General features: G+C 50.0%; 1 protein-coding gene across 1 annotated transcript; it reads right to left on the minus strand.

Moving 5' to 3' along the window:
* Positions 1–16,529: 16,529 nt before the first annotated feature.
* Positions 16,530–17,693, minus strand: LRRC3C (leucine rich repeat containing 3C). Its single transcript, XM_081582174.1, has 2 exons — positions 17,203–17,693; positions 16,530–16,986 (listed from the first exon to the last, which is right to left on the minus strand). The coding sequence occupies exons 1-2, from the start codon at positions 17,659–17,661 to the stop codon at positions 16,897–16,899; spliced, it is 549 nt and encodes a 182-aa protein (XP_081438300.1). The 5' UTR covers positions 17,662–17,693; the 3' UTR covers positions 16,530–16,896.
* Positions 17,694–25,133: the final 7,440 nt, after the last annotated feature.

Below are 25,133 nucleotides of genomic sequence, written 5' to 3' on the forward strand. Positions count from 1 at the left end.
GAGGGGATGGGTGAGGTGCTGCCAGGCAGGTGCCAGCGTGGGTGGGGGAGAGGTGGCGACTGAAGGTTGGCTTGATGGGCTGAGAAAAGAGGAAGGAAGGTGCCTTGGAGGGGGCTGCAGAGAGAGGCAGTGGGGACAGGCAGGTGTGTGTGTGTGTGTGTGTGTGTGTGTGTTCACATGCATGTGTGTGATATGGAACAGGCATGTCTGTTTTATCATCATGGTCATCAGGAAGCATCTAGGATTCATGATGAGGCCTTGTAGGTGTGATGAGGGGATAAGAAATCCTGTGTGTCTTCATATTTCAGCAACAAGCAGAGCAGCTGAAAAACTGTCCTCTGCCGTTTGTCAACCAGGGACCTAACTATGACACTGCTAGAAGCTTATGTCTGTGTAGGGGGAGACGGAGATACTCCAAGTGTTTCTCTGCGTTGCTTCCTGTTCAGCATCTCTATACCTCATGTAGTATTGTACATACACATATACATAGGCAGAGGCCCAGTGGAGTTAATGGAAGAGGCCACAATGTGTATTTGCCATGGGAATTCAGACTACTCACCACTGGTTACTCAGGTCTTGCTCTTATCTTCTTTTAATTGAAGTATAGTTTTTGAAAATTTTATTGAAGTATAGTTGGTTGACAATGTTGTGCTAGTTTCAGGTATACAGCAAAGTGATTCGGTTATACATATATGTCCATATTCTTTTTCATATTCTTTCCCATTATAGTGTACTATAGGATACTGAATATAGTTCCCTGTGCTATACAGTAGGACCCTGTTGTTTGTCTGTTTTATATGTAGTAGTTTGTATCTGTTAACCCCAAACTCCTAATTTATCCCTCCCCATCAAAGTCTTACTCTTATCTTAAATCTCTGCCTGGAAGGAATTGTGAAGGAGACTTTACACACATGACAGGTCCTTAGATGACGAATCGAGACCCTTACAAGCCAGGCTCCTATGTTGTTGGGATCTGAGACTGTCCATCCGCACGTAAATCTGAACACCACTGAGCCTTCATGCTCTCACCTGTAGGCTGTCTTCAATATCACCTACCAAAAATGAAATGTGACATTGAAGGCCATGAAGAATAAGTTAGGTCTTTACTGGAGGTTTTCTTGAGGGGCTGGTGATGAATGGGAGAGATTAGATCACATCACCCTCAGCCAAAGTTCTAAAAACTTAACTACTTCACCTTTATCCCCAAAGTCTCAGTCAGTAGTATGTCAGCTGCTCCCAAATCTCTCTTCTCTGGGTCCTGAAACAAGACAAGACCTTGCCCTTGCTGAGCCTCTGGTTCCTGCCTCCTATCTTTCTTTTTTAAATTGATTTTTGTGTATTAACTTTGTAGGAATACAACTTCGGTGTTTTTTTTTTTAATTATTACTTTAAAAATTTTTTGGCTGCACTGGGTCTTTGTTGCCGTGTGCAGGCTTTCTCTAGTTGTGATGCATGGGCTTCTCATGGCGGTGGTTTCTCTTGCAGCGGTGCACCGGCTCTTGGGGGTGTGGGGATCAGTAGTTGTTGCTCACAGGCTTAGTTGCCCCCCAGCATGAGGGGTCTTTCTGGCCCAGGGATCTAACCTGTGTCCCCTGTATTTGCAGGTGGATTCTTAATCACCGGACTACAAAGGAAGACCCCAACCTTGTTTTTAAAAAAACTTTTTGGCTGCAACCTTCGGCATGTGGGAATCTTAGTTCCCTGATCAGGGATCCAACCCACACCCCCTGCATTGGAGGGTGAAGTCTTAACCATTGGACCACCAGGGATGTCCTCTGCCTCCATCTTCTGGTTCACCTCCTTTTCTACCCACCTGCACTCATCTCGTGCAGCTACCTAATACCTCCTCCTTCAACAGCTCTAACCATCACCTTAAGCAAACATCCCTTTTCCTTAGGAGAAGAAAAGGTGGGAGCTGGAGTGTGTGGGAGGGCTGTCATTAGTCATGCAGTTCCCATCATGGGTGCACGTGTACGCAGAAATGTGTGTCTGTGTAATATCCTCTCCACGTCTCGTTTCCTGGTTCTTCCTGGATTTTCATCTTTTCCTCTCTATAGCTCTTATTCAGCACATGGATGTGATTCCATAGCAACTAGCATGTGGTCCTGGGCTGTGCAGTCTCCCATCCCTTAATCAACTCCAGAGTAGGTGGCCCCACTCCCCACCCTCTTCCCAGCCCACCATTGCCTTGGCCAGACTTTTGGGAGTTTCTTCCTGGTGTCTATTTTCCTCCCACTGACTGCAAGTCAAGGTTTCCAGTTAAGCTCATTCTCCAAAGATTTGGAGAATAGTGGTTTCAAGAAGTCATGCCTGGGGACTTCCCTGGAGGTCCAATGGTCAGGAATCTCACACTTCTATTGCAGGGGGCACAGGTTCGATTCCTGGTTGGGGAACTAAGATCCCACATGCTGTGAAGCGTGGCCAGAAAAAAAGTCACGCCTGTATCTGCTCTTCCTGAGGACCCCAAAATTCCGTCTAGCCTGCTTTCTCTCCTCTGGCCTAGCAATATTGCTCCTTTATTTCTCATGACATCCTTCCTTCATTCTGAACTCTACCAGGCCTGCTCCCACCTACCTCCACCCTATTGCCCCATTCCCCACACTGCCTGATGGTGTTGCAAGCAGGAGTCTCTGAGGGTTCAAGGCACAGAGAAGAAATAAGGGTTTGTGAGGCTAGCCGGGTTGAAGGGCTTGTGCTTTTGGCGTAAAAATATCTGTCAGCTCGTACCTGTGTTACTCCTCCCATCCACCCAGGATATCCTGTCTTTTTGTCAACCTCTCGCTCTACCCCACCCCCATCACTACCTGTTCCTCAAGAAAACCTCTGGTAAAAGCATTAGGAATAGACCACAGAATTCCTTTAGGGCTTCTCAGGTGCCGCAGTGGTAAGGAATCAGCCTGCCAACTCAGGCGAAGTGACTCAAGAGACCTGGGTTCCATCCCTGGGTCAGGAAGATCTCCTGGAGAAGGAAATGGCAATCTACTCCAGTATTCTTGCCTGGAAAATTCCATGGACAGAGAAGCCTGGTGGACTACTGTCCATGAGCTGCAAAAAAAGTATCACACACACACACACACACACACACACACAGAATCCCTTTAGGGTTCAGAGACTTCTTTTCCTTAGAGTCCTTGTTTATGTTCAGGGGAATCTGGGACACAATTGTACTGGAGGAAATGTAAATTGTACTAACGTGTAAGAACGCTTTAGGTCAGTTAACAGAGATTTGTTGAAACAGGAGCCAGGGTGGGGCAGCGTGCTGATGCAAGAAACAGGCCTTGTTCTCTATCTCCCTCTGGTGGTAAATTAGGGGAGGTAATGGATGATAATCAACCCTGAGCTTTGCGCCAAGCTCGTGATTTGTGTGTCGCTGCTAGGAGATGGGGGATCAGCCAGGGGGATCAGGGAAGGGAATCCACTTAGGGGAGGAAGCCCCAGCCACCTGTTCTTTGAAAATCTGAGCCACAGAGTGCACTGCAAACCCTGCAGACAGACACAGACATTGGGACAGGGCATTACTTCCTTATCCATTTTCTTCTTCATTTATGTAATGTGTGTGTGTGTGTGTGTGTGTGTGTGTGTGTGTAGGTAGACCATATGACTTCCCAGGTGGCGCTTGTGGTAAAGAACACATCTGCTAATGCAGGAGATACGAGACACAGTTTCAATTCCTGGGAAGATCCCCTGGAGGAGGAAACAGCAACCCACTCCAGTATTCTTGTGTGGTGAATCCCATGGACAGAGGAGCCTGGTGGGCTACAGTCCATAGGGTTGCAAAGAGTTGGACATGACTGAAGCCACTTAGCACACATAGCACATGTATGTAGGCCAGATCCCATGGATTGTGTAGCTCGCCAGGATCCTCTGTCCTCCATTATTCCCAGAGTCTGCTCAAATTCATATCCATTAAGTCTGTGATGCTATCTAACCATCTTATCCTCTGCTATCCCCTTCTCCAGATTGAAGGCAAAAGGAGAAGGACTTGGGAAGGTTGGAGCATTTAGGGGAAGTGACCCCCTGCCCAGACATGCTTCTAGACCTTTGCTGAGTAAAAGGAGGTGGACTAGCTAGGGATGGTTGGAGAAGGACATGTCCTCTCCATTTCTCCAGCTTCCTCAGGCCTGTGCCAAGCCCTACTCTGCTTTCCCCTGTTCCAACTGGGAAAAGCCAGGTGTTGTTGGCCACACCTGTAAGACAGCAAGGATGGCATGGAGGATACAGAGTGGTGATGAGGCACTGGGCTCCTGGGTATAGTGGGGTCCATCCCTTTGTATGTCAAGGTTGCAGAGTTCAACCAGGGCTGGGTGACCTTCAGCTCCTCACCCTAAAAGCCCCTGGGCAGCTTGAAGTGAAGACAGAAGAGCACTGCCTCCCACTGGAAGAGTTTGTTCTAGGATGGTCACCGCCTGCATGGTAGAGAATAAACATTACAAGGTGCTTTGCATTTGGGGACCTACCAACTTCAGAGGTAGTCTGCAGTAAAATTTTAAATTTCAGTCCCTGCCCCTTCCTTGACCCCTTCTACCTATTTGTGCTATATCAGAGAAGAAATGGGCATGGATTAAGAATCTGGAGATCTGAGATCTGTAGAGAGCTCTGCCAAGAGCCTGCTGTGTGGCCCTGGAGAAGTGCCCTCTGCTCTCTGGTCCAGAGTGCTCATCATGAGAGAGGGGGTGGAATTGGGTGTGCTCCCACATCCTTTCTAGTGTTCAAGTTTACCTTTGTTGTCATCTCTGACATCCACTGTGCAATCCTCAGATCCTCACCAACTCTGTCTGTTGGAGAAGGAAGACTTTCTCCATGGACATGGCCAGCAGCTGCTGCTGCTCCTGGTTCAGCTCTGCAGAGGGTACAGGAGAGGTGATGGTATGAGGGACAGGGCCATGCTCTCTCCCTCTCTGGCGGGCAGGGGATTGTAAGGCAGCTCTGGGAGTTAGGGCTTGCATGAGTGTGTGTGATGTGTGTGTTTGTTTGTTGGAGGTGCCGCAGATTCACTCTCCTCCAGGAGAGGATAAGAGAAGATTCTTAAAAGGATATATTCCCCTTTCCATTAGGAAAAATGAATGGGAGTGGGGGGAGGGTAGGAGGATTTGCACCTCTTATTTTTCTTTGGAGGGGACATCTGGAGCTTGGACCCTGAGTCACTCTGCTTTGTTGCTTGGTACCACAGCTGGCTTGATGGGCATGCAAGCTTTGCATGGGTCCCATGCTTAGTTTAACACTGCTGTTGTCAAGTTAGGGCTTCCCTTTGGCTCAGCAGTAAAGAATCCGCCTACCAGTGCAGGAGACATTGGTTTGATCCCTGGGCTGGGAAGATCCCCTGGAGAAGGAAATGGCAACTCATTCCAGTATTCTTGCCTGGGAAGTCCCAAGGACAGAGGAGCCTGGTGAGCTACTTTCCATGGGTACCCAAAGAGTTGGATAGGACTTAGTGACTAAAAGGACAACAGTTGTCATCTTAAATAATAACTCAATGAAATTTTAACATATTTCTCATTTTGCAGTGGGACTCGTAAATTACATTTCAGGTCCTCTTTCTTGGTACCACTGGGCCGAGTCCAGTAGGGCCGTCAACCACATCAGTAACTCACCCTATCTCAACTCGCGACCCTTGCCGCCCAGAGCCTCCACAGGGAGAGGATGTATTCAGCCAGCATGGGGCTGAGTTTGCCAGAAGTCTCCTACAGTCATTTGAGGACTGAGTCCCAGGGCTGCCCCTCGGACTCCCAGGACCTCTGGCTTGTTAAGATCCAGGACCCCTTCACCCATGTGGTAGAGAGGTGAGAACTTGGTCAGCTAGATATTCCGGTAGTTAAGAGAGACAGGGAGTTCTGTGAGGGAGGAGGAGCAGGTCTCCCCACTAAGAGGGAGGGCTCCCTCGGGGCAGGATGCTAATCTCCCCCCTTAGCATAAAGAAGCCTCCCTTGAAGTGGTGTGCTCGCCAAGATCTCCCGGAGGAGGCCAGTCCCGCCCTATCTGACCTGCGTCTGGCCCCTGCTGTCCCTAGCTTCAGCCCAGGCCGCCCACACCCGCCCCCAGCTTCGTTAAGCCCCGCCCTCACTCCGTTGTCCCGCCCCCACCACCTGGCCCCGCCCTCAGCGCCGAATGTCTAGCCATCACCAGCACCCCAGCTCCGCCCCCAGAGACTCAAACCTGGCCCCCAGCCGTTTTAAGCCCCGCCGTCCTGCAGTCCCCACTGCAGCGAGCTCCGGAACGCCCGTGTCGCCCCGCCCCCAGCCTCCAACAATCCTGCCCACTCCGCCCCGGCCCCGCCCCCGGAGCCCCGGCCCCGCCCCCGCCCCCGCGAGACCCAGGGCTCCTGCAGCCACCGAGCGTGGCCCAGCGGCGGCAGCAGCAACTCCTCCACCTCAGCCTGTAGCTCGCGAAACCCCGTGGGCCCTCCAGGGACCGGCTCAGGCCCAGACCGAGCTTTGAGTACAGGACAGTAGTGACCAGAACCCTACCCTGTGTCTACTTCCATGTAACTTCACCTGAAAGGCCCGCCACTCCCACGCACTTGATTGTGGGGCTTGGTGTCCTGGTCCTCCCTCAAGAACCGCTCCCCAGGGAAAGAGGATCAGATCAGGGTGACGGAGGAGCTCAACTCCTTACAGTATTTTTCGATGGGCGTTGAGGATCCTGCCGAGGGGAAAGGAACATTACAGGCGACAGCAACAGAAGCAGAAGGACTGGGAGCCCTAAGGGTAGAGGCGTCCTCCTGCCCCCAGGGGCAACCCAGCCTCACCCTGCCTGGTAGAGTGGTGGTGGAGGCGGGGGCAGGGAGAGGATGCACTTAAAGGCCCAAGAAACCGGTGGCTGGGATTCCTGACATCACTACATCCTGTTAAAGTCTGAGGGACCCCTCTGCATCCCAGCCACCATCCGCCCGAGGGTTTGACATAGGACTCTGGGAATGAGGTCTTCACTTGAGCAGTTTCTTTCCTTTGCTGGAAAAAGGGGATCTTTGTGTCTCTCTCGCCTTCTAAGACTTTGTCCATCTTTTCCCAGCCTCCTTCATATTATGGGGTGGAAGGGAAGAAGAGCCCTTCAGCTTCTCTCACCTTCCGAGAAGAACAATGTCAGGTTCTGGTCCTTGAATAGGAACATGTCTGAGGGGTTCAGAAATGGGACACTGACTCTTTGCCTCCATCTTGCCTTCTCTGGCCCACTCTCCTCACCACATATACTCACATAGTGTGGTCTCGGAGAAGGGAGGAGTGGTGTGAAGTGTATGCTTTAGGGAGCTGCACAGAAAGGGTTCGAAGGGGCTGAGAAGGGGTCTAGGGTCATCAGTTAGTTTGGGGAGCAGAACTTAAAGAGGAATGGAAGGCCTCCACCTCCCAGATTTCAGTCCTGATGCTGGGGGACCAGCCCTAGGCTGCCTGCCTCCCCTCCTCTCCTTTGTGTTCACCCAGCTTCCAGCTGGTACCCTCCAACTCCCTTCCCCCTAATGATTACTGCTTGGGGCAGGCTGATGGTGGTGATGAGACTGAGAGAGCCCTGGGGAAAGACAGGCCATCAAGGGGCAGGTGGTGCAGTGGGGAACATGGGAGAGAAATGAAGACAGGGGAACTTGGCCGATGGGGTGAGAACTCTGGCAGGAGGTGGAGCTGTGAGGGGAAAGAACCGGTTGGAGTCTCAGAGCCTGGGTTTTGCTCACAGATTCCCCACTGAGTAGCTGGTGAGCCACTGGATTTTTCCCAGGGAGTTTCTTAAACACATGCAATGGGGACTGCAGCAACAATGTAGCCTAACCTCTCAGGAGTCCTGTGAGATAATAGATGGAAAAGTCCTTAGAAAAGAGAAGAAAAGAGCAGGGGAAACTTCCTGCTGGCCCAGTGGTTAAGAATCCACCTTGAAATGGAGGTGACTCCGGTTCCATCCTTGGTTGGGGAACTAAGATCCTACCTGCCGCAGAGCAACAAAGCCCAAGCGCTGCAACTACTGAGCCCTGTGCTCTAGAGCCTACGTGCGGCAACGAAGATCCAACGAGCCAAATAAATACATATTATAAAAGATGCCCAGCAGCAGTGAGGAGGGGGATGGAGCTAGCCCTCCTGTCTGGCTCTCTTCAGCATCTCAAAGCCTCAGTCACCATGTACAGACAAGTTCTCCCCATGCTCCTGAAGCTTCTTCAGCTTCTTGCGCTGGGTGGGGTGGAGCTGGCTCTGAGTGGGTGGAGCTCTCTTCCTGTACACGTCCAGCTCTCTCAGTGGCACCCCTGGGTCCACCCTTCCCTCAACCCATTCCCTTGGAAGGGAGTGTGTGTATCATAGAGGTACAGGGGGCCTGTGGATTCTACTCCTGGAAGAACCAGGACGCCTCACTCTCTGTGTGATCTTGGACAACTCACCACTCTTTTCTGGGCTCTTTTGTATTGATAGTTGTGGTGCATAGTCTTCTCATTGTGGTGGCTTCTCTTGTTGCAGAGTATGGTCTCTAGAGTTTGCAGGTTTCAGTAGTCACAGCATGCAGGCTCGGTAGTTGTGACACATGGGCTAGTTGCTCTGTGGCATGAGGAATCTTCCCAGATCAGCGATGGCACCCATGTCCCTTGCATTGGCAAGTGAATTCTTAACCACTGGACCAACAAGGAAGTCCTACTAAAAGTATTTTTAAGAACTCAGAAAGCAATGCAGTAGGGCCCTGCAGTGTCATCTTTTTAAAAAAAAATTATTTTATTGAAGTATAGTTGATTTACAATGTTATGTTAGCTTCTGGCGTACATCAGAGATTCATATATATATATATACATATACAATATATACACATGTATACATATATGTGTAGGCATATATATACATTCTTTTTCATATTCTTTTCCATTATGATTTATTACAGGATATTGAATATAGTTCTTATACTATACAGTAGGACCTTGCTATTTATCTGTTTTATATATAATAGTTTGCATCTGCTAATCCCAAATTCCCAATCCATCTCTCCCCTACCCTCCTCTTCCTTGGCAACCACAAGTCTGTTCTCTATGTCTGTGAGTCTGTTTTTGTTTCATAGATAAGTTCATTTGTGTCATATTTTAGATTCCGTGCATAAGTGATATCGTATGGTATTTATTTTTTTCTGATTTTACTTAGTATGATAATCTCTAGGTCCACCAATGTTTCTGCAAATGGCATTATTTCATTTAGTTCTTTTTTATGGCCAAGTAGTATTCAATTGTATCTATGTACCACATCTTCTTTATCCATTCTTCTGTCGATGGATGTTGAGGTTTCCATGTCTTGTCTATTGTAAATAGTGCTGCAAAAAGCATTGGGGTGCGTGTATCTTTTCAAATTACATTTTTTTCAGATATATGCCCAGGAATGGGATTGCAGGATCATATGGCAGCTCTATTTTTAGTTTTCTGAGGAACCTCTGTACTGTTCTCCATAGTGACTGCACCAATTTACATGTGAAGAAAGAAAATGAAAGTGAAAGTCACTCAGTCATGTACGACTCATTGCCACCCCATGGACTAGACAGTCCATGGAATTCTGCAGGCCAGAATATTGGAGTGGGTAGCCTTTCCCTTCTCCAGGGGATCTTCCCAACCCAGGGATCTAACCCAGGTTCCCCCACATTGCAGGTGGATTCTTTACCAGCTGAGCCACCAAGGATGCCCAAGAATACTGGAGTGGGTAGCCTAACCCTTCTCCACTGATCTTCCTGACCCAGGATTCGAACCAGCATCTCCTTCATTGCAGGCAGATTCTTTACCAGCTGAGCTACCAAGGAAGCCCAGTTCACACGTAGTGTCTTCTAAATGGCCCTGTGTGGACAAAAGCTTCTCCCCACCTCAAAATGGCAAAAATGTGTAATATCAGTCTCCTTGACTTTGAGTTACTTGCAAAAAAGGTCAAATCTTGGAGTGTTCACTCTCAGGGATAGGGAGCAGGTGATGCATTCGAGAAAGTTTCCCTCCTATCAGGGCAGAAGTATTAATGAAATGAAGATCTCTGCCTGCTCTGAGAGCCTGCACTGCTTGGGGCGGGGGCATGCCCCCTTGGTGCCAAGCTCTTTGGCTGGCCTGTTATCTCAACCTGCCTCCCCACTTCACTCTGCAAACTCATCCCTTCTTAGGTTTTCCAGATCTTTCTTAATGCTGAGGTTTTGGGTGTGGAGGAATTTTGGCATTTGTTGCTGCCTGTGACAGAGATATTCACCAGGAGCCCTACGACTGCAACTTTGTTGATCTCGGAGTCTTTTCTTGGTTCTCCAAGACAGACACCATGCCCCTGTGATTTCCCTCACACATTCTTTGAGAGAACCTTTCCTGATGGCTTGACTTTGCATGATGGGGGTCCCTGACCCCTAAAATGAATGAATAAAATGAATGAAAATTGAGGGCTGACCTCTGAGGTTAGTTTTAGTATGGGGGCTTGAGTTGTTGTTTTTAACATTCTAAAAGAGGAAGATAGTGATCGTCATAAGTGCAGAAGAGAGTATTGAGACCGGCAGGAGATAAACTGAATTCCAGGGAACTGAAGCAGGTGCGTGGGTGTGATGTTGACCATGGGACATTAAACGGGGGCAGAGAAGGATCATGATGTTCTGACTCAGGTGCTGGAGAGGCATCTTCACTCACCCGAGGAGCTGTTCCAGGAGCGACTGGGCCCTCTGCACAGCCCCAGGGCAGATCTTGGTCCCATGGGAGGACGGTATGAGGATACAGCACTGGTAGAGTGAGCATTTTCCAATAGTCATTCTGCGTTATTTATTATAGACAGAGCCCGGGCAAGCAGCAAAGACCCAGTGCAGCCAAAAATGAATAAATAAATTGAAAATAATACTTCAGTAATGTCTCTCCCTGCTGTCAGGCTGTTGATTTTCCCTGCTGTTGTTCTATCTGTGATGAACTTTTTCCTATTTCAAATAGGAATGTTTGTATGCAGGAAAACATAGTTGCAATATTATTAGAACTCTATGTAAAAAAAGATTTTCAAAAATAGGCAAAATAAATGTGTTCTCTGTCAGTGCTCTTGTGAACAAAGTGCCTGAACCAGAGTGAGTATTTGCTTTAGATGTCCCTTCTGGGCTCACATGACCCCTGTGCATGCCTCTGTCATCACTAAGGGAAGGGAAAGTCACTCAGTCATATCCGACTCTGCGACCCCATAGACCATACAGTCCATGGAATTCTCCAGGCCAGAATACTGGAGTGGGTAGCCTTTCTGTTCTCCAGGTGATCTTCCCAATCCAGGGATTGAACCCAGGTCTCCCGCTTTGCAGGCGGATTCTTTACCAGCTGAGCCACAAGGGAAGCCCCCTTGTCATCACTAACTGATATGCTAATTGTCATCACTGATACATAGTCAGGTCCCCAAAGATGGGCACCACAACTTCCTCCTCTTTGTACTTGCAGCACCTGATACATAGGAGTAAGTCTGTAAATGTTTATGAAATGAGCGAGTGGACTTGTGGCATTGTCTGTGGCAGCTCAGATACCTTGCACTGTCTGCTTAGTTTTCTGCCTTCCTGGTTTGGGAAATCATTCCTCACAGGACGCTGAGGTTCCTGATAACAGAGCCTCAGGGAGATGAGGGCACACCGTTTCTAAGTTGGAACTCCCCTTAGTCTAAAGGGGGAGGGACTTGGAAGAAGGTGCCTGGTTCTCCCTCCTGGTTTTGATACCAACACCCTCTCATCACCTGGCTTCTCAAGTGGCGCTAGTGGTAAAAAACATGCCTGCCAATGCAGGAGACATAAGAGATGCGGGTTTAATCCCTGGTTAGGGAAGATCCCCTGGAGGAGGGCATGGCAACCCACTCCAGTATTTTTGCCTGGAGAATCCCATGGACCGAGGAACCTGGCAAGCTACAGTCCATAGGGCTGCAAAGAGTTGGACACAACTGAGCGACTTAGCAGCAGCAGCAGCTGCTCATTCAGGGTTGCACTTGGTAGGTCTGCACAGGAGGCCAGGACAGGAAGGGTGGAGCTGTGCCCCACCTGCTGCTTCTTAACTGTCTCCCTCAGTTCCCATGAACTCAGTTTGTTTTCTCTCCACTTCCTTTGGTAGCTAACCAGGGGTTGTATGGGCTTCGTCTGGGGAATGTCTTGGCCTCACCAGCGTCAAAGCTCTGCAAAGAGAAAGGACCCTATTTCTTCCATTATTAGCCTATGGGTTCCCTGAGAGTTAGGATCATAGCTCTCCTCCTCAGACGGGGACTTCCTGAGGGTAGCGTCTGCTTTCCCTGACGCTCCAGGTTTTGCTCCATAGGCAGGAAGAAGCAGGTGATGGAAAGGCTGAGTGAGGGCCTCTCCTGTGCTCCCACCCCCACCCACAGCCCGCAGGCTCCGGGATGCTGCTTGTGGATAACAAGCCGGGACCTGCCTTCCTGGGTTCTCGCATCAAAGCTGGACTAGGCATGTGGCTGGGCTCTCTCAGTACCTAGCAGTTTTATTCCTAGCTCCAGCACGCCTTGGGGGAGAGATTGGTTTCGACACAGCATGTTTCCCTTACCTCTGTACCAGGCAGAAGGGCCAGAAGCAGGGAACAAAAATGAGGCCATCCGGCTGCCATGCCAGGGCCCGGGTGGCATTTTGGAACTCTGGCTCTATGACCTGTGGTCCCTGGTAGAGGTAAGGATGGGGGTGAAACCAGGTGTGCCACCACTTCCTCCCTGCTCAGGGGATACCCAGAGGCCAAGGTGCCGAGGGAAGGGCTTAGGGATTCAGTGACTGTTGTCCCAGCAGGTGTTTCTCTCAGTCTGTGGGTACCCACTTCGTTTAGTCTCCTGTCATGGGTTGAGTTGAAGCTACAGCATTTAAAAAAATTATTCATTTATTTATTAATTTTTGGTTTCACTGGGTCTTCATTGCTGTGCGTGGGCTTTCTCCAGTTGCCGTGTGCAGGCTTCTCATTGCAGTGATTTCTCTAATTGTGGAGCACCGGCTCTAGGACCTGGGCTCAGTAGCTGTGGTGCATGGGTTTAGTTGTCCCACAGGATGTGGAATCTTCCCAGACCAGGGATCAAACCCATGTCCCCTGCATTGGCAGACAGATTCTTTTTTGGCTGCACTGGGTCTTAGTTCGTTGCAGCATGAGAAATCTCTTAGTTGTGGCATGCTGGATCTAGTTCCTCAACCAGGGATCGGACCTGGGGCCCCTGCATTAGGAGCTTATAGTCTCAGCCACTGGACCACCAGGAACGTCCAAACTTACAGCACTTGATGTCCCCCTTGCACCAAGTTCTGCCTCAGAGACCCTAACTGGCCTGGGTGATGGGGTCACTCTCTGGGGAGGAGAGCCACAGCAGCCTACCACCTCCCCATCCCTGCCATCTCCCCAGCCTGCCCCCCATTTTCTGTTGTCTGCCCCACTTGTCCTCTCTCTCCCTTCCCTCCTGTCCTATTCCAGAGAGGGAAAGGAATTTGAGCCAGAGGGGAGCCATGGCGATAACTGGTGGGATGTTTACTATCCAGGCTTCCCTCCTTGGATCCTTTCCCATCCTGAGCTTATCTCAGAACTGGAGTTAGGGGTCAGGGTAGGGGAACCCACTCTCTGAAGACCTTAGAGATGTTGTCGCTGCTGCTCAGGACAACAGGGATTTGAATGAACATCCAGAAATAGGCACCTATGACAGGGACCCGGGGCCCCACCCGTCCCCTACCCTCCCACTCCCGCAGGTCTCCACACTCTACTTCCCAGAACCCAGTGAGAGGAGTCCCAGCCGATTCCAGAAGGGGACGGGTGAGCAGAGTGGGGGCAGATTCTGAGAGTGGTAGGGGAGGGACTGACAGAGGGTTTACTAGGGATGGGGCAGGATCCTAAGACCCCGGCCAGGATGTGGCTGGGGTGGATGGTCAAAGCCACAGCCTGAAACTCCGCACATTCAAGTTCTTTCTCCCATCCCCGAGCATCTCTGGAAGTGGAGATGGAGGCCCATGTCTCCTGAGAAAAGAAGATGGGGGCCTGTCCTAGGTTCTTGTGAGGTGAGTCGAGTGGAGGTTTCCTGGGTGAGGTGAGGAAGCTCAGACTTGGAGTGGTAGGGGGAGCCTCAGGGATCGAGAGAGGATCGGGCAAGACTGGAAAGGAGACAGGGAAGTCAGGATGGGTCAGAGGGATGAAGGGAGGTGATGGCTTCCTCTTTACTGCTCACTGAGTGGCCTCCTACTCTGCCCCAGGCTCTGCCATGAGTTAGATGGAACCCTGGTTCAGTGTTTCTTATCTGCAGTTTCTACTGGGGCTCCCAGGAGCTTTCTGAAAGTGGCTGTTTCCTCCACGGAGGCCACATGGGTGAATCACCCTCATAAGGACAAAGGACAGGCTGTGTTGGCACCTTTGGGTCCCGTGAAAAGCCTATTTTGTGATGGGGATGTCTCATACGGCCCTCTCCTTCAGCCAGCTTGGTTTCTCCCCTCCTCCTCTGTCCAGGCATTCTTTTATTAGCTGTGGGGACATCTAGTTTTACCTGGACTCCTGCTGAGAGAAGAGACAGATTGCTAAGAGAGTACTGACTCCCTCCTCCCGTGCTCCCTTAGTAGTCTGAGCTTCGCCCTCCTTCACTCCTCCCTGGTGTCCTCCCTCCCGGTCCCCTCCCATCCCCTACCCTTCCATTCCATCATCATTAATGCATAGGCCCTGGCATCCGTGGCAGATAGACTCTGGTGTCAGGAGCTGGGAGGTAGGAGAGGAGAGAGGAGCTGGCACCAGCTCAGCGGGAGCACCCCCATCAAAGGAGTCCTGGGGGTGGAGGTGAAGCTCTCAACACCCTCCTACTCCTTAGTGCAGGGCCACATGTGTTCGGTGAAATAAGAAAGAAATCAGGGACATTAATAAAGGGACTTTATTGAATTGTCCAGTGATGTTCTGGGGTGGGGGTGGGAAACCTTCCCATCCCTCTAGCTCTCTAGTGATCCATCCCCAGTTCAGGTGGAGCAGAAACCGCTTTTCTCCCAAGGGAAAGGGTTCAGGAAGCCCTTCTGTGTACAAGAGAGAGAGCAGAGAGTTAGGGAATCTCCGAAACAGGAAGCAGAGGACCCTAAGCCAGGGGATCCACAGTAGACGGTACAGGGAGAGGAGCCTGGGTCCGAGGGAGAGAGAGAGAGAGAGAGGCAGGTGCAGCTTTTCAGCAGAGGCAGAGAGAGAAGAGAGGAGGAGCCTGCAGGGTCCCTTCTGACCTCACCGCCAACTTGGTCCCTCTCTCTGCTTGCCCTCCTATATACCTTCTTCTCCAGCCCCCAGGTAAGTCTTGCCACTGCCCAGACATTCCAAGTTGTTTTGCATCTTCTTTGCTTTGGTCCACCACCTTTCAGCTGGGACCTTCCTCTTTCTGCCAAAGCCCCCCTCATTCTTGAAGAGTCAGTTCAAACATCCATTCAGTGCCGCCTTTGAGACCACCTCTGCCACGCTCCACAGCTGCCTGCTCCTACCTCCTAGGTGGCACACGTGACCATTTGCCACAGTTCTCTGGTCTGTCATTCCCCCATCTCTGTGGACTCGGAAGCTCTGGGTGTCTGAGTCTAGCACAGTCCAGTCCCATTGAAAGCGAAAGTTGTTCAGTTGTATCCGACTCTTTGCGACCCCATGGACTGTACGGTCCATGGAATTCTCCAGGCCAGAATACTGAAGTGGGTAGCCTATCCCTTCTCCAGGGGATCTTCCCGACCCAGGAATTGAACTGGGGTTTTCTGCATTTCAGGCAGATTCTTTACCAGCAGTGAGTGAGTGAATGAAAATCGCTCAGTCGCGTCCAACTCTTTACAACCCCATGGACTGTAGCCCACCAGGCTCTCCTCTGTCCGTGGGATTCTCCAGGCAAGAATATTGGAGTGGGTTGCCATTCCCTTCTCCAGGGGATCTTCCCAAACCCGGGATCGAACCGAGCTCTCCTGTTTTATCTTCTTTTAGTTTTGCTTCCTTTTGGTTTTTACCCTACTGAGGTCTTTGGGAACTGTGCGTATGTGTAATACCAGCATCTACATACCTTTTCATTTTAGCTTAGGCTGGATTTGAAGAGGCAAAACAGGAAAATACTTAAGGATATCTGAGACTCTCATAGAGAAATAAATTAGAGCTGCTGTTTCTTTTAGCTTTGCTTTCCTGTTCTTTATTATTTATTTATTTTTTAAATGTAATCTCTCCTTTTATCAACCTTCATCATTTCATACTGTAAGAAAGTGAAATCACTAAAGGCAAATAACCTTATGAGCCTGCTGAGTGTGAAGGGAAAAGGCCATGGTATAGATGAATGGATTAGGAAAGAGACACCTAACTCTAGGGGTTTACAGTTGGTACAAACTCTCAGGCTTTGTTGTACAATAAGTATCATTATGTGTTACACAATGACTGGGTACTCACTGCTTGCAGTGACACAAGTGTAAGCAACCCTTCAAAATCAAGTATAAATATAACAAGAAAAAATGCCATATGGAAAAATTCAGGAAGGTCCAACTATTGTTATTTCTTGGGTGAAACTCTACTGAGTTGGGTTTCTCAGTAGAGTTGTTGTGTTCCCCAACAAAATGTGAAAACAAGAGAATTTTAGAAAGCAGCAATTTTGAAGAAATGAAAACTATGCAAAATGCATTGCAGTCCTTTATTATATAGTTCATGAGTATGAAAAAGAATTCTAGGCTATTAATTAATTCATAATTCTGGAAAAATATTTTTCCATGCAGTGAATCTATAACAATAACTGGTACAGTCTCTCTCCCTCACTCTCTTGATGAGAGATGAGCAGAGTTAGGTACCAAAAGTAGGCGCTCAAACCCCCAGGCAGGGAAGATGGTGTTGGTGGACTGAGAGTTATTAGGTGTTTCAGACAGACAGAGGAGGAAGAGGGTGGAATTGGGGGATGATAAGGGGCTGCAGAGGAGGCAGAGGGGGTCAGAGGAGAGGAGAGGGTTTGGAGAGGGGAGCCGGGCGTGGGCCCGGAGAAGTGTCCCTGGTCGTCAGACCATTGTGCTGAGGGTGGAGGAATCCTCAGAGCGCACAGGCAGCACGGGGGCCCGCTTGAGGGGACGTCGGGTCTCGTCCCGGTTCTGCCAAACGTAGTGGGCCAGATAAGCCACCACCAGCACCAGCCAACCCCCCATGGTGACCAGCAGGGCCACATCAGTGCTGTGCCGGGCCCCGCCCCGCCCCGCCCCACACAACTCTTCTTCCCCGACCAGCGGCAGGAATTCCTGCCCCACGAGGTCCGGTCGGGTTCCCGGACCACACACGATGCCCGTCCCGGTGCCCGGGGCCAGCCTCACCCGCCGGAGCACCTCCTGGAGGGCACAGTCGCAGCGCCACGGGTTGGCAGACAGGATCACTTGGATGTTTAGCCCCACGAAAGCCTCCACGGGCACCGAGGCCAGCTGGTTGGCAGAGAGGTCGAGGTGGCGCAGTGTCCCAGCCAGGCCCTGGAAAGCAGCCCCTGAGAGGTGGGCAAGGATGTTATGGGACAGATCCAGCTCCTCCAGGACAGGCAGGTGCCGGAAGGCACCAGCTGGCACCGACACCAGCTGGTTGGCATCCAGATAGAGCTTGCGGGTGTCGTTGGGGATGCTGGTGGGCACGGCGCTCAGACCCGCCTGGCTGCAGCGGAAAGTCCGCTCCCCAGCTTCCTCTGCCACATAGCAGCCCTGGGGAACCCCCTGGGGGCTGGGCACGGTCCCCCCTGCGTCTATAACCAGCAGCAGAGACAGGAGGTGACCGACTGGTGGGAACATGGCCACAGATTGGCATAGTCCTGGACTGGAGTAGAATCTGGGGAAGGAAAAATTCCAGAAAGGAAGAGTGAGTCGAGAGAATTCCGTTCCCTGCAGCCAGCGTTCTCTTCCTGAAGTCCGCCTCTGGATTCTCTCTGGGCTAGGGCCTCTCCTTTGGGAGCTCCCTCAGGGCCCCCCCCATCTCTCTCTTTAGCCGCTAAGTCGTGTCTGACTCTTGCGACCCCATGGACTGCAGCCTGCCAGGCTCCTCTGTCCATGGGATTCTCCAGGCAAGAATACTGGAGTGGATTGCCATTTCCTTCTCCCCCTCAGGCCTGGGTGGCTCTTTTGCTTCCTTGGAGTCTAAGACTCCTTACTGGGCCCTCGTGGTAGATGGTCTCCTGCGCCTGAGACTCTTCTAAGTTCTCTTTGATTCTGGAGGGCTAATCTAGGAGGTCTTTCTGTCCAAGGCTCTGTTGGTCCTTCTGGGTCTGGGGGCTCCTAAGCGTCTGCTTCTGTTCGTGTACTGTTTTCCTTCCACTGGAATAAAGGACCTGGGTGGCTGCCAGATGGGCCAGGTAGGCACCAGAGAGCACTCGTGTGAAGGAGATGAGGAGGACGGATCAGTAATAGGACTTCATGGTATCCGGCCAGGCTGAGTGACTCAAGCCCCCACCTTCTGTGCCCGTTCACCCCCTTTCCTGGAGCGTCCACCCCTCGACCCATCCCAGCTCTGTCCTCTCCGCCCCACTCTTCCTCCCTGTCCTCTCCCTCCTCGTCTTCCCAGCCTCTCACCCTGTTGCTGGGAGAGCCTTCTCCTGTGCTGCCCTCTTCCCGGAAGTAGACTCCTTGGGTTGCGACTCTGGAGACCCACTTCCTGCTCCAGAAGCCCTGCTCCCGCAGCTGCTGGAAGCTGGGGGCTGGGGCCCAGGAGTGTTGGGTTTCCTGGCATGTGACTCCGGGCCCCAGGTGTCGGATACCTGAGCCCTGGTCTGGCCAGCCGATGCCCAGAGAGGGTAGATCCTGGACCCTGATGAGCCCTGTCGTGGGAAGACCAGGCCCCAATTCCATTCCCTGCCTCAGGTTCCCTTTCCAAGGCCTTGACATTGCCAGCCTCCATCTTTCCTCTCTCTGCCAGGGCTGAGACTCTGCCTCCTAGAACCTCTGCCCTCTGCCCAGAGCCTGGCTCAGTAGGAGGATCCCTGCTTGGCAGGCCTGGGGGGGGCCTCATCTCACACCACTGCCTTCAGCAACCTGTCTCCCCACCCCCAGCTCCATACCTCCTTTCTTCCCTCCTACTGTGCACACTGTCTTCCACGGTAAATAAACTTCCTTCACCCTTTTTCTTGGAAAACGTGTCTCTCTCTGGAGGACCTCATCTTCTGGCTCCCTGAAGGGTGTCCAGCCTCCTTGCCAGGCAGAGGGCACTGTGTTAGTTCTCTGCACTGTTGGCAGATGGCCCCTTAAGGAGCTGGAGGGGGTTCTTCAAGGTTTCTGAAGTCCCATATGATCATCTAGAAGTTTTCTCACTGGTTTTCTGTTCTGGATTGGAGCTGACTCACCTTCTCTTAGTTTGCTGGGACCTTGAGCTCCCAAGTTGGTACCTTTAACTCTCCCTCATGCCCAGGATCTGGGGAGAGCTTGGATGACTTTTTCCCTGGGGTCTCTTGATCCTGACCGTCATTTACAGCCACATTGCCCCATCATGCCACCCTCTCCTAATGTAAGGGAAGGGAACAGAAGGGTGGGTGTCACAGCGGTCATATGAGGTCATATGCTGTGGAGAACTTTCTGGGAAGGAAAACCTTGTTGGATTTTCTAAGAGACTACAGATGAACAGCATTAGACACAGAACTGCAGGCTTCAGTGCAAAATGAAGACTGGGGTCCTTTGTTCAAAACTTGAGAATTTCAAGATGGCAACAGGAGTAGGTTGTAAAACCACGTGCAGGGCCCTTCTGAATGCAGGGCGTGGGGCACTGTACAGGTTGCAGGTCCCTGAGCCTGGCCCTGTAGGTGACCTTGAACGAGCATTTTCAGACAGGTAATGGAAGTCAGAATCAGAGGCTAGGACATGGGATGATGTTATCACTGAGGATGTGCTCACCACTGTCTCATTCCGGTGACATTAACAGGGTCATTTCTCAGATTGCAGATTGTCCACGGAATCCGGTAAGACACATTTTCTACACTTGGGCAGAGGAAGTGGACATTTTGTCTGTGGGTTGCTTGTTCGTTAGGCCAGGCACTCTGCCACTGAATACTTGGGGGTGCACTTTGGGACTGGGGCTGAGTGTGGAAGATGAAGCATGTGGAATCCTACACCCCCCCCACCATTGCTGTCTTGTCACACCGGGTGGGGGCTTTAGCTAAGGCACAAGAGGGGAGCCTGGATGTGGATGGAGAGAGTTATCTCCTTCAACTAGGGTGGCTGCCAGGTAAGAGTGGGACTGAGGTGTCTGGAATGGCAGCTGTCAGAGAAGAAGGAAGTCTGTGCACCCAGAAGGGTCCGGCTGGCTCACGGACATCATTCACTGAGGGTGATCGAATGTGGTGCTCAGTAGAGATGAGAAAACAGAGAGGAAGGGGGAACAATACTCAGAACGGTGCACAGTACAGTCTGAGGGTGAACGAGGCTGAAGCAGAAGTTCTCCACCGTTCATTCATTTATTCATTTGTTCATTCAATGAAGATATCCTGTGAGTCCCATGTTATAAGTAGTGCTGTGCTTAAGATACAGCCCCTGTTAAGTTTCTTTTTCTTTGATGTGGACCATTTTTAAAGTCTTTATTGAATTCGTTACATTATTGCTTCTAGCTTTTTTTTTTTCTTATGTTTTAGTTTTTGGCTATGAGGCATGTGGCATCTTTACTCCCCCCTGCATTGGAAAGTGAAGTCTTAATCACTGAACTGCCAGGGAAGTCCCCAGCCCCTGTTTTGAAGGTCTTAGATAGCAGTGGTTAGCCCAGTGGTTCACCCAGTCTGCCCATTAGAATCACTCTGGGGAGTTTCTAAAATTAGTTATGCTTGGGTGTACCTGGAGCAATTAAAATCTGTGTGGATGGGGTGTATGCACTGGTATTTTTCAAAATGCTCCCCAGGTATTTCTCATGTTCAGTCTGAGTTAAGAACTGCTGGTCTGGAGGGAGACACGGACATGTTGACACACGTCTGCACGATGCCTTTAATGTGATGTCTGCCAGATGATGTGTAAAGCCAAGAGAGAGGTTAAGTCACTGTGGCAGAATCTGCTGGTGCTCTAGGGGAGGCAACAGTTTTCCCCTGCCCAATTAGGGCTTTTCAGCTGGGCCTGAGAATTGAAGTGACATAAGCAGATTAACAGGAGAAAAGCATACACATTTATACGGATGAGGAGGGATAAACTCGGAATTTGGGATTAACAGATAAATACCACTATATATAAAAACGATAAATTGACAAGGTCCTACTGTAGGGCATAGGGAGCTATATTCAATATATTGCAATGAATCTGAAAAAAATACATACATATATATATATATATATATATATATATATATATATATATATATGGGTGTGTGTGTGTGTGTGTGTGTATAACTGATTCACTTTGCTGTGCAACTGAAACATAAATCAACTATACGTCAGTGGGAATTCCCTGGCAGTCCAGTGGTTAGGACTCCACACTTCCACTGCACGGGTCCTGGGTTTGATCCCTGGTCAAGGAACTAAGATCTTAGAAGGCATGTAGCACAGCCGAAAAGAAAAGCCCCAACTATACTTCAATTTAAAAAAGTTAAAAACAAATTTATGTTAATGACATGTGAACCTTCACAAGGAAATGAAGACCCAGAAAAGTGGCAAAACATTACTACTTTTATTCTGGGTTGAATAAAGAGAAGCAATTGTGGAGAAGTGACTAAAATATATGGGGAGCCTAGAGGAAGATAGAAATTATTTTAACAAAGTCTGTTTGTACAGAATTCTCTTGGCTTTGACTCCCCATTGAAGAATTTTCTTTTCTCCTGATACAAGGAGGGCATCTTTCACGTGGGGAGTTTGTTCTCCTGTTTTCTGGAAGAAGAGCTTCTCTGGTGACTCAGATGGTAAAGTACCTGCCTGCAATGCAGGAGACTCAGGTTCGATTTCTGGGTTGGAAAGATCCCCTGGAGAAGGGAATGGCAACCTACTCCAGTATTCTCACCTGGAGAATTCCATGGACAGAGGACCTTGGTGGGCTCCTCTGGCTCCCATGGTGGGTAGTCCATGGGGTTGCAAACGGTTGGACACCACTGAGCGATGAACATTTTCACTTTCTTTTCTGGAAGAAAAGAGGAGATTAGAATGCCCTTCTTGCATCTGCTCAAAATAATCCTTAGGCCCAAGTGACATATTTTGGGGTGGTGTATTCTGCCACCCTTCAGTGTCTGTTCCTAAGCTCCTTCCTTGATAACACACACTGATTTGGGAGGAGCAATCTTGGCAGCTGGGTGTGGCTCACTATGACCAATGACATCTAAGCTGAAGTTGACTAAGGGGTTTCTAGGACAGTCTTTGATTTGCTCATAAAAAGAGGATAGATTGAACCCTCCCCTTCTCTCTACAGCTTTCTTCAGGCATTGGACATGAAGAGTCAACTACAGGCATATTTTGACCTTGAGGCAGCAAAGCAGAAAGGAAAGGTCAAGAGTATCACTGAGACCTGGCCTGGATATGGCTAAGCCGCTCAGCCAACACCAGCAACTACCTACTTCTGGACTCATTATGTGAGAAAGATAACTCCTGCTTCAGTGCTTCTTAACTTAGCTGCACATTAGAACATGGGAGGTTTTGAGAATTACAGATGCCTGGGTCCACCTCAAAGATTCTAATTAAATTGATCTGGCATGTGTACAGTGATGGGGACTTTTTAAAGCTCTTTAGGTGATTCTTTTAAATATTTTTCATTTAAAAATATTTTTGGCCATGCCTCGTGGCACAAAAGATGGCACAAATCAAAAAGGTTTGATTCCCCAACCAGGGATCAAACCTGCATTCATTGCACTAGTAACACAGAGTCTTAACCATTGGACCACTAGGGAAGTTCCTCTTTAGGTGATTCTGATGGCAACCCAGGGTCAGAATCATTCGTTTGCTTGGGTTTTCCGTTGCTTTTAACGGAGAGCGTTCTTACCTGATACACTAACTTTTCCAAGATCTCAGGGAAGGCCTTACCAAGGAGGGACATTTGAGTTGGGTGTTTAAGGCTGAGTTCATCAGGTGAAGCAGCAGGAACAAGGTAGCGTCAGAAGGCTTAGCTTCTCCCAGACGTAGAGCTGAAGGGGTGGTGGCAAAGGCTGCAGTTAGAGTAGAAAAGATCTAGATCCTGGGGCCTTGTATACAAGGTAAGAATTAGGACTTGTTTCCATGGCTGATGGATGGAAGTGTTTTAAAATTAGCTTTGAATTTGGATCATGCCGCTGGCTGTATGGAAGATGTATTGGTGAATGAGAGACCAGCTACTACACCAGTCCAGGCGGGAAGTGATGAAGGAAGGGGGCTGAAAGAGCTATGACTGGAGGAGCTCAAGGTCATCAGACATTTGTGTCAGTGGACACATCCTTCCCCAATTTCCTTGGGTCTTTGGTTCTCTGGACTTTTGGCCTCTGAAATCCCTTCCAGCCTGATGTTTAATGTATCTATGATGCTGAGGCAGGGAAGAGGCTGAGGCATGGCAGGGCTTGGCTCCAAAGCTCAGGGCCCTGGGAAGTAGGCCCTGAAGGCCCCCACCCTCCGTGGCCTGAGTCACAACTTTTCCCTCCAACGACAGTAACTCCATGCCCCAGAGATGTGACCTCGGAGGAAGGAAGTTGAGCAGTCCTCTAGGCCCCTCCCTGCCTGATATTGAAAGTGCCCCCCAGGCTCAGCCTGGGTAGAGAGGGACAACTGAAAGGAAAGGAGGAGGGCTGTCTCCTTGACCCAGCATGTCAACCAGGGACCCATCTAACACCAGTCTCTTGGGCAATTTGGGCTTCGGAGGCAACAAAGTCCTCTGCTCTTTTGCGGAAACTGACAAGGGTATACATACCTCATGGTCCCATCCTCAGATGTACTCTCTCCTTAGTTCAACACACACCTGCTGGGCCTCTTAGGCACTGGGGATGCAGAGAGAAGCAGAACAGCCTTCAGACAATAGGGGAAGATGGGTGTGTGCGCAAATTTGGCCTCTTGATGGCCTAGAGGTGGGCTGTAGCTGAGGCGTCTGCAGGCGTCAGAGAAGTCGAGAGGATGAAGCAGTGGGTTCTGTTTGGACAGTCTCCTTCACAGAGAAGGAGACAGGTGAGGGGTGGCTTTCTGGGACAAATAGGAGTCTACCAGTGGCACAAAGGCATTGTAGGCTGAGACAAGAGCAAGAGAGAGCCAAGTGTGGTTAGGGGAGAGTAGTTAGGAGCTTGATGTAGCAGTAGTTTGGGAGGTATGAATCTCAGCTAACATTTCCTGAGAACCTAGTATACACGGGAAATGCAAAGATGAGTAAGAAATATGGAGCAAGCAGCCTCCGGGGCAGTGGATGTGTAACAGATAAATACAGCGCTCCCAGTGCAGGATTGAGTTTTGGGAGAAATGCTATTTCCTAGCGGTATGACTTTGGCAAAATATTTAAACTCTTCCTACGGCAGTTCTCTCATTTGCAAAGTGGACATAATAAAATTACCTACTGGGGCTTCCCTGGTGGCTCAGCGGTAAAGAATCTGCCTGCCAATGCAGGGGACACAGGTTCGATCCCTGGTCCGGGGAAGATCCCACGTGCCGTGGAGTAACTAAGCTCATGCGCCACAACTACTGAGCCTGTGCTCTAGAGCTGAGGAGCCTCAACTTCTGAAGCCCGCATGCCCTAGAGCCTGTGCTCCCCAACAAGAGAAGCCACCGCAATGAGAAGCCTACGCATCATCACAATTAGAGAGTAGCCTGGCTGACTGCAACTAGAGAAAAGTCTGAGGAGCAACGAAGACCCAGTACAGCCAAAAAAAAACCCAAAACAAAACCCTATCTATCTACCTATATACCTATCTCACAGAGTTGTTTGAAAGATGAAGAGAGGTGATGTAGGTAAGACCTTTTGCCCAGTGCCTGGAACAGAGCAAACGCTAATAATGGTGGCTGTGATTACCCCTGAAAGAAGAGCTGTATTAGGAGGGGAAGATGGAAGCTGATCTGGAGCAGTGGCAGCCCAGAATTCTTAAAGAGGTGGGGCCCACTAGGGGTAGTCATGAGACTGGAAGGAACCTAGGGGAGCTTTTCTTAAAGCTACTGTTTTTATATCCATTGCCCTTTTGATCTGGTAATATTTACAGTTTTCTAAACTGTTTTTTTTTCCTCCCCGCATAAGGGAAAATCTCAATTGTTTGTATCAGAGAATATTCAGATGGAGGGGTTCCTAATGAGCAGCCCTATCTTGGTTCCCCGAGGGAGGTTCTGGTTCCCTAGCCTTGATTCTGGCCCAGGAGGCCCTGGTAGGCTCAGCCCTTTCTCTCC

Source organism: Giraffa tippelskirchi, chromosome 3 (assembly GCF_054371585.1).
Source record: "Giraffa tippelskirchi isolate mGirTip1 chromosome 3, T2T-mGirTip1v1.2.pri, whole genome shotgun sequence".
In the NCBI taxonomy this organism is placed as follows: domain Eukaryota; kingdom Metazoa; phylum Chordata; class Mammalia; order Artiodactyla; family Giraffidae; genus Giraffa; species Giraffa tippelskirchi.